At 65.0% G+C, this 11,882-nt stretch overlaps 1 protein-coding gene across 1 annotated transcript in view; it reads right to left on the bottom strand.

Moving 5' to 3' along the window:
- Positions 1-1,519: 1,519 nt before the first annotated feature.
- Positions 1,520-11,882, bottom strand: part of ERBB3 (erb-b2 receptor tyrosine kinase 3) — a 33,415-nt gene continuing 23,052 nt past the window's right edge. Inside the window, exons 22-28 of the mRNA XM_077788712.1 lie at positions 8,701-8,776; positions 7,295-7,441; positions 6,591-6,688; positions 5,894-6,079; positions 4,832-4,903; positions 3,829-4,102; positions 1,520-2,291 (exon numbers count right to left, since the gene is read on the bottom strand). Coding sequence (XP_077644838.1) covers positions 1,765-2,291; positions 3,829-4,102; positions 4,832-4,903; positions 5,894-6,079; positions 6,591-6,688; positions 7,295-7,441; positions 8,701-8,776 — 1,380 coding nt within the window. The 3' untranslated portion in view covers positions 1,520-1,764. The remainder of the gene's footprint in view (positions 2,292-3,828; positions 4,103-4,831; positions 4,904-5,893; positions 6,080-6,590; positions 6,689-7,294; positions 7,442-8,700; positions 8,777-11,882) is intronic.

The following is an 11,882-nucleotide window of genomic DNA, read 5'->3' as shown; positions in this document are numbered from 1 at the left end:
ATGGGGGTTGTAGGCGGAAGTGCCGGTGCGGAATTTCGGTGCCGGGACGCCGCCGGGACCGGTCGTTCTGCTCCTCCCTCTGCCAGCGCTTCCTCGCCACGTTCCTGGGCTCAACCCTGCAGCAACGCTCCCACTCACAGCCCCCAGCCCCGCCGCGCCCGTCCCATTCAACCCCCCCCAACCCCAGCACCGGCACCGCGGCCACACCGGGGCCGGTCCCCGCTCTCGGTCCCCGGTGTTCCCGGACCGTGACACCGGAGCCACCCACCGGCATCACCCCCACGGTCCCAACACCACCGGACACCCCGGTCCGGTGCTCCCCTCGACCCCCGTGACCCCCCCCCAAGCACCGGTACCGGTACCGGCGGCTGCCGGTGTCCCGGAGCCCGGTCCTGGTGTCCCCCCCGGTGTCCCCCCGGTGTCCCCGGTCCAGCCCCTCCGAGGTTTTAACTAAATTCTTTTATTTTCATTTATTTCCATCACGCGCGACCCCCCCCCGGGACCGGGGGCGATCCCTGAACGGGGGTTCCAACCCCCCCCCCCAAAACCGGGAAACCCCCGAAAAACCGGGAGAAACACCCCAAAAACGGGACCCCGGGTGACGTCAGGGGAGGGGGACACCCCAAAAGGGGATCCCGGGGGTCCCTCGTGGGTGGGACACCCCAAAACCTTCACTCAGCAGGGAATGGGGAGCCTGGAAATGAGTCGGGGGTCCTTCAGAAATCCCGTCCGGCACCCGCGGGTGGGGCCAGGGACCCCCAAGGGACCCCCAAAAATTTGGGGAGCACCTTCAGTGAATGGGGGGGGAGGAATCAACGATGGGAGGGGGATCCTGGGAGTCTCCGCTGCCCCCTCCCCACCTGGGCGTGCTCAGTCTCACCCCCCCATCCCTAAAAAAAAACCCAAAAAATCCAAAAAAAAACCCAAAAAAATCAAAGCGAGGAGAAGCCAAAAAAGCGCTGAAACCCCACCTGGGGGGATCCTTCATATCCGATGGGAACCCCCCGAATTTGGGGGGGTTTTGGGGGGTCTCGGGGGCTTAAATCAAGATGGGAGGGGAATCCCGGGGGTCTCCGCTGCCCCCTCCCCACCTGGGCGTGCTCGAGACCCCCCCAAAATAAAACGAAAAAACAAAATACCCCAAAAAAATCAAAGTGAGGAGAGACCGAAAAGGCGCTGAAACCCCACCCGGGGGGGATCCTTCACATCCGATGGGAACCCCCGGAATTTGGGGGAGGGTCTCGGATGGAGGGGGGCGTTCGGGGGTCTCAAGGGCGGAAATCAACGATGGGAGGGGGATCCCGGGGGTCTCCTCTGCCCCCTCCCCACCTGGGCGTGCTCGAGACCCCCCCAAAATAAAACTAAAAAACAAAAATACCCAAAAAAAAATCAAAAATCAAAGCGAGGAGAGACGGAAAAAGGACTCAAACCCCACCCGGGGGGGATCCTTCGCATCCGATGGGAACCCCCCGAATTTGGGGGAGGGTCTCGGATGGAGGGGGACGTTTCGGGGGTCTCAAGGGGGTAAATCAAGATGGGAGGGGAATCCCGGGGGTCTCCGCTGCCCCCTCCCCACCTGGGCGTGCTCAGCCTCAATCCCCGCCCCTAAAAAAAACCCCAAAAAATCAAAAATCAAAGCGAGAAGAGACCGAAAAGGCGCTGAAACCCCACCCGGGGGGGATCCTTCACATCCGATGGGAACCCCCGGAATTTGGGGGAGGGTCTCGCATGCAGGGGGGCGTTCGGGGGTCTCAAGGGGGTCCCCTACGTCCGCCGGGCATCGCTTTTGGCGAAGAGGCGGCTGTGCCAGTAGTCGGGGTTGTCGAAGGCGCAGTCCGACGCTTCCAGGCTCCGCAGCGCCTTCATGGCCGGGGCCCCGCGGCAGCGGCGGGGCCGCGCCACCGCCTCCATCTCCTCGTAGCCCTGCTCGGCCCCGCCGGGGGTCGCGGGGGTCTCGGCCGCTCTCATCTCGGTGTAGCCGTCGTGGCCCGGGGCTCCCGGCACGGCGCACAGCGAGCGGCTGAGCCGCGGTTGTTCGTTCATGTACTCGTAGTTTTCTTCCTCATCTTCATCATCCTCCTGGCGGGGTCCCCCCGGCTGGGGGGCTCCCGGGGGTCCCCCCGGCTCGGGGCTCACCTCCATGTATTCGTAGCCGAGTTCTTCCAGCGAGGCCGGGCGGGGTTGGGGGGGTCCCCGGGATCCCCCCCGTTGTCGGTTCATGTATTCGTATTCTTCCTCCTCCTCCTCCTCTTCCTCCTCCGCCGGTGCCGGTACCGAGCCCGCGGCGGGGTCTGCCGGGGGTGGGGAGGGGGTCACGCACCGGGCAGGGGTCCCCAGGGGTGCCAGAGGGGTTTGGGGGGGCTCGGCTGGGCTCAGAGCAGGGCGAAATGAGGAAAGAGCAGCCCCGGAATTACCGCAGAAACAGGGGGTGCACCCAACACCCCAAAAACGGGGTGGACCCCCACCCCAAAAACGGGGTGGACCCCCACCCCAAAAAACAGGGCATGGACCCCACCCCAAAAAACAAGGCATGGACCCCACCCCAAAAACGGGGTGGACCCCCACCCCAAAAAGAGGGGATGGACCCCCCCAGAGACACATGAACCCCCCAAACTCTGCAGGATGGGACCCCCCCCAAAAACAGGGGATGGACCCCACCCCAAAAACGGGATGGACCCCCACCCCAAAAACGGGGTGGACCCCCACCCCAAAAAACAGGGCATGGACCCCCACCCCAAAAACGGGATGGACCCCCACCCCAAAAACGGAGTGGACTCCCACCCCAAAAAACAGGGCATGGACCCCACCCCAAAAACGGGGTGGACCTCCACCCCAAAAACGGGGTGGGCCCCCACCCCAAAAACGGCGTGGACCCCCACCCCAAAAAACAGGGCATGGACCCCACCCCAAAAACGGGGTGGACCCCCACCCCAAAAAGAGGGGATGGACCCCCCCAGAAACACATGAACCCCTCAAACTCTGCAGGATGGGACCCCCACCCCAAAAATAGGGGTGGACCCCCCCAAAGATACATGAATCGCCCAAAATCTGCAGGATGGGACCCCCACCCAAAAAACAGGATGGAACCCCACAGAAACCTCCAAACCGTGCGGGATGGGACCCCAAAAACAGGGGATGGACCCCCCCCCAGAGACACATGAACCCCCCCAAACTCTGCAGGATGGGACCCCCCCCAGAAACAGGGGATGGACCCCACCCCAAAAATAGGATGGACCGCCCCCAGAGCCACAAGAGACCCCAACCCAAAACCCTGGAGGGATGGGACCCCCAAAGGGACCCCCAAGACAGGGGGAGCCCCAAAACCCGACCCAATGGGATGGAAACCCCCTCCCCAAGACCCCCAGCCCCATTCCAGCGGGATGAGACCCCCACAGGGACCCCCAGGACAGGGGGAGCTCCAAAACCCGTTCAAATGAGATAGAGACCCCCTCCCCAAGACCCCCACTGCCATCCCATCGCGATGGGACCCCCACAAGGACCCCCATGGACAGGGGGAGCCCCAAAACCCGACCCAATGGGATGGAAACCCCCTCCCCAAGACCCCCAGCCCCATTCCAGCCCCACAGAGACCCCCAGGACAGGGGGAGCCCCAAAACCCGACCCAATGAGATGGAAACCCCCTCCCCAAGACCCCCAGCCCCATTCCAGCCCCACAGGGACCCCCAGGACAGGGGGAGCCCCAAAACCCGTTCAAATGGGATGGAAACCCCCTCCCCAAGACCCCCAGCCCCATTCCAGCCCCACAGGGACCCCCAGGACAGGGGGAGCCCCCACTCCCATCGCGATGGGACCCCCGGGCCCCCTCACCGCGGAGGGCGCAGGTGGGGGTCACGTATCCGTCGGGGTCCTCCTCGCTGCCCGGGGAGCCGGGCGGCGGCGGGGCCGGCGGGGCGCGGCTCTCCCGGTGCCCCGGGCCGGCGCCGTCCCCCCGCGGGCGGCGGCCGCGCCCGAGGCTCCCGGCCGGGCCGCCCCCCGCGCCCGGCTCCGGTTCCGAGCCGGCGCCGCGACCCTCGGACGACTCCGACACCGACCGGCCCAGCGAGTCCTGCCGGCCCCGCCGCGGCGGCCGCGAGCCCCCGGGCTGGGGGACACCCCGAGTTCACCGCGGGACCCCCAACCGGCCCCGGACCCCCAACCGGCCCCGGACCCCAACCGGCCCCGGGACCCCAACCGGCCCCGGGACCCCGAGTTCACCGCGGGACCCCCAACCGGCCCCGGGACCCCAACCGGCCCCGGGACCCCCAACCGGCCCCGGGACCCCGAGTTCACCGCGGGACCCCGAGTTCACCGCGGGACCCCCAACCGGCCCCGGGACCCCCAACCGGCCCCGGGACCCCAACCGGCCCCGGGACCCCAACCGGCCCCGGGACCCCGAACCTGTCCAGGGACCCCCAACCGGCCCCGGGACCCCAACCGGCCCCGGGACCCCGAGTTCACCGCGGGACCCCCAACCGGCCCCGGGACCCCAACCGGCCCCGGGACCCCAACCGGCTCCAGGACCCCGAACCCGCCCCGGGACCCCGAACTGGTCATGGGACCCCGAACCCACCCTGGGACCCCCCAGCCTGAGGACAGCAGGGGGATGGTGAGGGGGGACACCCCAAACCTGCCCTGAGCCCCCCAGATCCCCCCGATCCCCCCGATCCCCCCAGATCCCCCCGAGCCCCCCGAGCCCCCCGATCCCCCCGATCCCCCCAGATCCCCCAGATCCCCCAGATCCCCCCGATCCCCCCGAGCCCCCCAGATCCCCCCGATCCCCCAGATCCCCCCGATCCCCCCGAGCCCCCCGAGCCCCCCGAGCCCCCCGTACCTGGCGGGGGCAGCCCAGGCCCGGCGGGTTCATGGGGATGTACCCGGCGGGGGCGCTCAGCAGGCTCGGGCTCTGCGGGGACAGGCGGGGACACGGGGCTGGCACCGCGGGGACATCGAGGGGACATCGAGGGGACATCGAGGGGACACGGGGATGGCACCGCGGGGACACCGGGACACCGCGGGGACACGGGGCTGGCACCGCGGGGACACCGCGGGGACATCGAGGGGACATCAAGGGGACACCATAGGGACATTATGGGGACACGGCAGGGACATCACAGGGGCACTATGGAGACATCACGGGGACACGGCGGGGCTGGCACCGAGGGGACACCCCCCCTTTCCCCCTTTCCCCCGATCCTGGATCCCCCCCGATCCCCCCAATTCCCCAATTCCCCAATCCCCCCCAATTCCCCAATCCCCCCCAATTCCCCAATCCCCCCCAATTCCCCAATTCCCCAATCCCCCCCAATTCCCCGATCCCCCAATTCCCCAATCCCCCCAATCCCCCCCAATCCCCCCAATCCCCCCCAATCCCCCCCAATTCTCCAATCCCCCCCGATCCCCCAATTCCCCAATCCCCCCCAATTCCCCAATCCCCCCCGATCCCCCAATTCCCCAATCCCCCCCAATCCCCCAATCCTCCAATCCCCCAATTCCCCAATCCCCCCCAATCCCCCAATCCTCCAATCCCCCAATTCCCCAATCCCCCCAATCCCCCCCAATTCCCCAATCCCCCCCAATCCCCCAATCCCCCAATTCCCCAATTCCCCAATCCCCCCCAATCCCCCAATCCCCCGATCCCCCAATCCCCCGATCCCCCAATTCCCCAATCCCCCCAATTCCCCAATCCCCCAATCCCCCAATTCCCCAATCCCCCAATTCCCCAATCCCCCGATCCCCCAATCCCCCAATCCCCCAATTCCCCAATCCCCCCAATTCCCCAATCCCCCCCGATCCCCCAATTCCCCAATTCCCCAATTCCCCAATCCCCTCCTTCCCTCCCTTTCCCCCTTCCCCGGACCCCCCCCAGCCCCCGCGGGGGTCCCGGGGGTCTCACCCGGCCGCAGCTGCCCCGCGGGCACTGCGGGCACAGCCCGGGGCCGGCGAGGCCGAAGGCCGCGTCCAGCTCCTCCTCCTCCTCCTGCTCCTCGTCCTCGTCCTCCTCCAGCTCCAGCGTCTCCACCTCCTCCAGCTCCTTCTCACTCAGGGTGGGGGGCTCGCCGGGGGGCGCGGCCCCGCTCTCCTGCGGGGATGGGGTCTGGGGGTCCTTGGGGGTCTGGGGTGGGGTCTGGGGGTCCCTGGGGGTCTGGGGTGGGGTTTGTGGGGTCTGGGATGGGGTCTGGGGGTCCTTGGGGGTCTGGGGTGGGGTTTGTGGGGTCTGGGGGGTCTGGGGTGGGGTTTGAGGGTGTTTGGGGGGGTCTGGGATGGGGTCTGGGGGATCTGGGGTGGGGTCTGGGGGTCCTTGGGGGGGTCGGGGATGGGGTTTGGGGGGTCTGGGGGGGTCAGGGATGGGATTTGGGGGGTCTGGGATGGGGTTTGGGGGGGGTTGGGGAGTTGGGGATGGGGTCTGGGGGTCCTTGGGGGGTCTGGGGGGTCTGGGGGGCTCACCTTGATCAGGTAGCGTGGGAGGTTCTGGGGGCGTTGTGGGGGCGTTGAGGGGGTTTGGGGGGTTCTCGGGGGGTTTGGGGGGTTCTGGGGGGGTTGGGGGTCTTTGGGGGGGTCTTGGGGGGGCTCTGGGGGGTCGGGGGTCTCACCTTGATGACCAGGTAGCGCGGGGGGTCGCGGGCCATGCGGGTGAACTCGTTGGCCAGCTCCTTGAAGGTGGGGCGGATGTTCTCATCGATCATCCAGCCTGGGGGGGACGGGGACACGGTCACACGTGGGGACACGGTCACACGTGGGGACACGGCCAGGGGTGGGGACACGGCCAGGAGCCACCCCGGGGACACGGTCACACGTGGGGACACGGCCCTGGGGTGGGGACATGGCCCTGGGGACACGGTCACACGTGGGGACACAGCCAGGAGCCACCCCGGGGACACGGTCACACGTGGGGACATGGCCAGGGGTGGGGACACGGTCACACGTGGGGACACGGTCACACGTGGGGACACGGCCAGGGGTGGGGACACGGTCACATGTGGGGACATGGCCAGGAGCCACCCCGGGGACATGGTCACACATGGGGACACGGTCACACGTGGGGACACGGCCAGGGGTGGGGACACGGCCAGGAGCCACCCTGGGGTGGGGACAGGGGTGAGGACAGGAGCAGGACCCTGTCCAGGGCTGGGGACAGCTCTGGGGACCCTCCCCGCCCTGGGGACACCCGTGGGGACCCCTCCCCGCCCTGGGGACCCTCCCCGCTCTGGGGACCCTGCCCAGCTCTGGGGACACCCCTGGGGACCCTCCCCGCCCTGGGGACCCCGCGGCGCCAGCGGGGACCCCCGGCGCTCACATTTGACCATGACCATGTAGACGTCGATGGTGCAGATGTGCGGCTGCGAGAGCCGCTCGCCCTTCTCCAGCAGGTCCGGCACCTCGGCCAGGCGGATCCCGGCGTAGGGCTCGGCCCCGAAGGTCATCATCTCCCACAGCGTCACCCCTGCGGGACAGCGGGGACAGGGGGGACAGTGGGGACAGAGGGGACACCCCGTGAGCCACAGGGACACCCCATGAGCTATGGGGACACTGGGGACAGAGGGGACAGTGGGGACACAGGGGATGTACAGCTCAGTCCCGAAGGTCATCATCTCCCACAGCGTCACCCCTGCGGGACAGCGGGGACAGGGGGGACAGAGGGGACAGCCCGTGAGCCACAGGGACACCGGGGACAGCAGGGGACAGTGGGGACAGCCCATGAGCCATGGGGACAGCCTGTGAGCCATGGGGACACCGGGGACAGTGGGGACACAGGGGATGTAGGGCTCAGCTCTGAACATCATCATCTCCCACAGCGTCACCCCTGCGGGACAGAGGGGACAGGGGGGACAGAGGGGACAGCCCGTGAGCCATGGGGACACTGGGGACAGCAGGGGACAGTGGGGACAGCCCATGAGCCATGGGGACAGCCTGTGAGCCATGGGGACACCGGGGACAGTGGGGACACAGGGGATGTAGGGCTCAGCTCTGAACATCATCATCTCCCACAGCGTCACCCCTGCGGGACAGAGGGGACAGGGGGGACAGAGGGGACAGCCCGTGAGCCACAGGGACACCCCGTGAGCCATGGGGACACTGGGGACAGAGGGGGACAGTGGGGACAGCCCGTGAGCCATGGGGACACCCCATGAGCCATGGGGACACCGGGGACAGCAGGGGACAGTGGGGACACAGGGGATGTACAGCTCGGCCCCGAAGGTCATCATCTCCCACAGTGTCACCCCTGCGGGACAGAGGGGACAGGGGGGACAGAGGGGACAGCCCGTGAGCCATGGGGACACCAGGGACAGCAGGGGACAGTGGGGACAGCCCATGAGCCATGGGGACAGCCCGTGAGCTATGGGGACACCGGGGACAGCAGGGGACAGTGGGGACACAGGGGATGTAGGGCTCAGCCCCAAAGGTCATCATCTCCCACAGCGTCACCCCTGGGGGACAGAGGGGACAGGGGGGACACCAGGGGACAGCTCGTGAGCCACAGGGACACCAGGGGACAGCGGGGACAGCAGGGACACCAGGGGAGAGTAGGGGACAGCAGGGACAGCCGGAGACACCAGGGGTACAGCAGGGGACATGGGAGGACACAGGGGGACAGCAGGGGGACATTGTGGACACTGGGGACAGTTGGGACACTGGGGGACAGAGGGGGACACAAGGGGACTTTGGGGACACCGGGGACCCTGGGGACAGCGGGCTGCTCACCGTAGCTCCAGACGTCGCTCTGGTGCGTGTACTTGCCGAAGTGGATGCTCTCCAACGCCATCCACTTGATGGGCGTCTGCGGGACAGGGGACACGGACACGGGGACAATGGGGACAATGTGGGGACATGGGGACAGTGGGGGACATGGGGACAACGTGGGGACAACGTGGGGACACAGGGACATGGGGATGTGAGGACAACACAGTGACATGGGTACAATGGGGGACATGGGGACATGGGGATATGGGGACACGGGGACACGTGGACATGGGGACATGGACATGGGGACATGGGGACACGTGAACATGGGGACACGTGGACATGGGGACACGGGGACAATGTGGGGACATGGGGACAATGGGGGTATGGGGACATGGGGACACGTGGACACGTGGACATGGGGACATGGGGACAGGGGGACATGGGGACACATGGACATGGGGACATGGGGACATGGGGACAGGGGGACACGTGGACATGGCGACACGGGGACATGGCGACATGGGGACATGGGGACAATGGGGGTATGGGGACATGGGGACACAGGGACACGTGGACATGGGGACATGGACACGGGGACATGGGGACATGGGGACACATGAACATGGGGACACGTGGACATGGGGACACGGGGACATGGGGACATGGGGACACGTGGACATGGCGACACGGGGACAGGGGGACACGGGGACAGGGGGACACGGGGACATGGGGACAGGGGGACACATGGACATGGGGACACGGGGACATGGGGACATGGGGACACGTGGACATGGCGACACGGGGACAGGGGGACACGGGGACATGGGGACATGGGGATATGGGGACACGGGGACACGTGGACATGGGGACACGGGGACAATGTGGGGACATGGGGACAATGGGATGCCATTTGGGGTGACATGGGTGCCATTTATCTTTGTCCCCAATGCCATTTGTGCCATTCTCCCATGTCCCCGCTGCCATTCTCCGTGTCCCTGCTGCCACCCCCGTGTCCCCAATGCCATTTCCCATGTCCCCAGTGTCATCTCCCGTGTCCCCAGTGCCATTTTGCTGTCCCCAATGCCATTTATGCCATTTCCCGTGTCCCAGTTGCCATTTGTGCCATTTCCCATGTCCCCAGTGCCATTTGTGCCATTTATTTTTGTCCCCAATGCCATTTGCCATATCCCCAATGCCATTTGTGCCATTTCCCGTGTCCCCGCTGCCATTTGTGCCATTTATCTGTCCCCAGTGCCATTTTGCCATATCCCCAATGCCAATTTTCCCGTGTCCCCGATGCCATTTGTGCCATTTCCCGTGTCCCCAATGCCATTTATGCCATTTCCCGTGTCCCAAATGCCATTTCCCGTGTCCCCAATGCCGTTTCCCTTGTCCCCAATGCCATTTGTGCCATTTCCCGTGTCCCCAGTGTCATTTCCCGTGTCCCCAGTGTCATTTCCCGTGTCCCCAATGCCGTTTCCCATGTCCCCAATGCCATTTTCCCATGTCCCCAATGCCATTTATGCCATTTCCCGTGTCCCCAATGCCATTTCCCGTGTCCCCAATGCCATTTATGCCGTTTCCCGTGTCCCCAATGCCATTTGTGCCATTTCCCGTGTCCCCAGTGCCGTTTCCCGTGTCCCCAATGCCATTCTCCATGTCCCCAGTGCCATTTTGCTGTCCACGATGCCATTTGTGCCATTTCCCGTGTCCCCAATGCCATTTGTGCCATTTTGCTGTCCCCAATGCCATTTGCCATTTTCCCGTGCCCTGATGCCATTTCCCGTGTCCCCAGTGCCATTCTCCATGTCCCCAATGCCATTTTCCCATGTCCCCAGTGCCGTTTCCCGTGTCCCCGCTGCCATTTATGCCATTTCCTGTGTCCCCAATGCCATTTATGCCGTTTCCCGTGTCCCCAGTGCCATCTCCCGTGTCCCCAATGCCATTTGTGCCATTTTCCTGTGCCCTGATGCCATTTGTGTCGTTTATCGTGTCCCCAATGCCATTTCCCATGTCCCCAATGCCATTTGTGCCGTTTCCCATGTCCCCAGTGTTGTTTCCTGTGTCCCCAGTGTCATTTCCCGTGTCCCCAATGCCGTTTCCCGTGTCCCCAATGTCATTTCCCGTGTCCCCAATGCCATTTGTGCCATTTTCCCATGTCCCCAGTGCCAGTCTCCATGTCCCCAATGCCATTTTCCTGTGTCCCTGTTGCCATTTCCCGTGTCCCCAGTGTCATTTCCCGTGTCCCCGCTGCCATTTCCCGTGTCCCCAGTGCCATTCTCCATGTCCCCAATGCCATTTTGCTGTCCCCAATGCCATTTATGTCATTTCCCGTGTCCCCAGTGCCATTTCCTGTGTCCCCAGTGCCATTTCCCGTGTCCCCAGTGTCATTTCCCGTGTCCCCACTGCCATTTCCCGTGTCCCCAGTGCCATCTCCCGTGTCCCCAATGCCATTTCCCATGTCCCCAATGCCATTTGTGCCATTTCCCATGTCCCCAGTGCCGTTTCCCGTGTCCCCAATGCCATTTCCCGTGTCCCCAATGCCATTTTGCTGTCCCCAATGCCATTTATGCCATTTGTGCCATTTCCCATGTCCCCAATGCCATTTCCCGTGTCCCCAACGCCGTTTCCCGTGTCCCCGCTGCCATTTCCCGTGTCCCCAGTGTCATTTCCCGTGTCCCCAGTGTCATTTCCCGTGTCCCCAATGCCATTCTCCATGTCCCCAATGCCATTTTGCTGTCCCCAATGCCATTTATGTCATTTCCCGTGTCCCCAGTGCCATTTCCTGTGTCCCCAGTGCCATTTCCCGTGTCCCCAGTGTCATTTCCCGTGTCCCCAATGCCATTCTCCATGTCCCCAATGCCATTTTGCTGTCCCCAATGCCATTTATGTCATTTCCCGTGTCCCCAGTGCCATTTCCTGTGTCCCCAGTGCCATTTCCCGTGTCCCCAGTGTCATTTCCCGTGTCCCCACTGCCATTTCCCGTGTCCCCAGTGCCATTTCCCGTGTCCCCAGTGCCATCTCCCGTGTCCCCAATGCCATTTCCCATGTCCCCAATGCCATTTGTGCCATTTCCCATGTCCCCAGTGCCGTTTCCCGTGTCCCCAATGCCATTTCCCGTGTCCCCAATGCCATTTTGCTGTCCCCAATGCCATTTATGCCATTTGTGCCATTTCCCATATCCCCAATGCCATTTCCCA

Source organism: Lonchura striata, chromosome 27 (assembly GCF_046129695.1).
Source record: "Lonchura striata isolate bLonStr1 chromosome 27, bLonStr1.mat, whole genome shotgun sequence".
Lineage (NCBI taxonomy): Eukaryota > Metazoa > Chordata > Aves > Passeriformes > Estrildidae > Lonchura > Lonchura striata.
The sequence above is the reverse complement of the archived record's forward strand: the minus strand, read 5'-3'. Positions and strand labels throughout refer to the sequence as shown.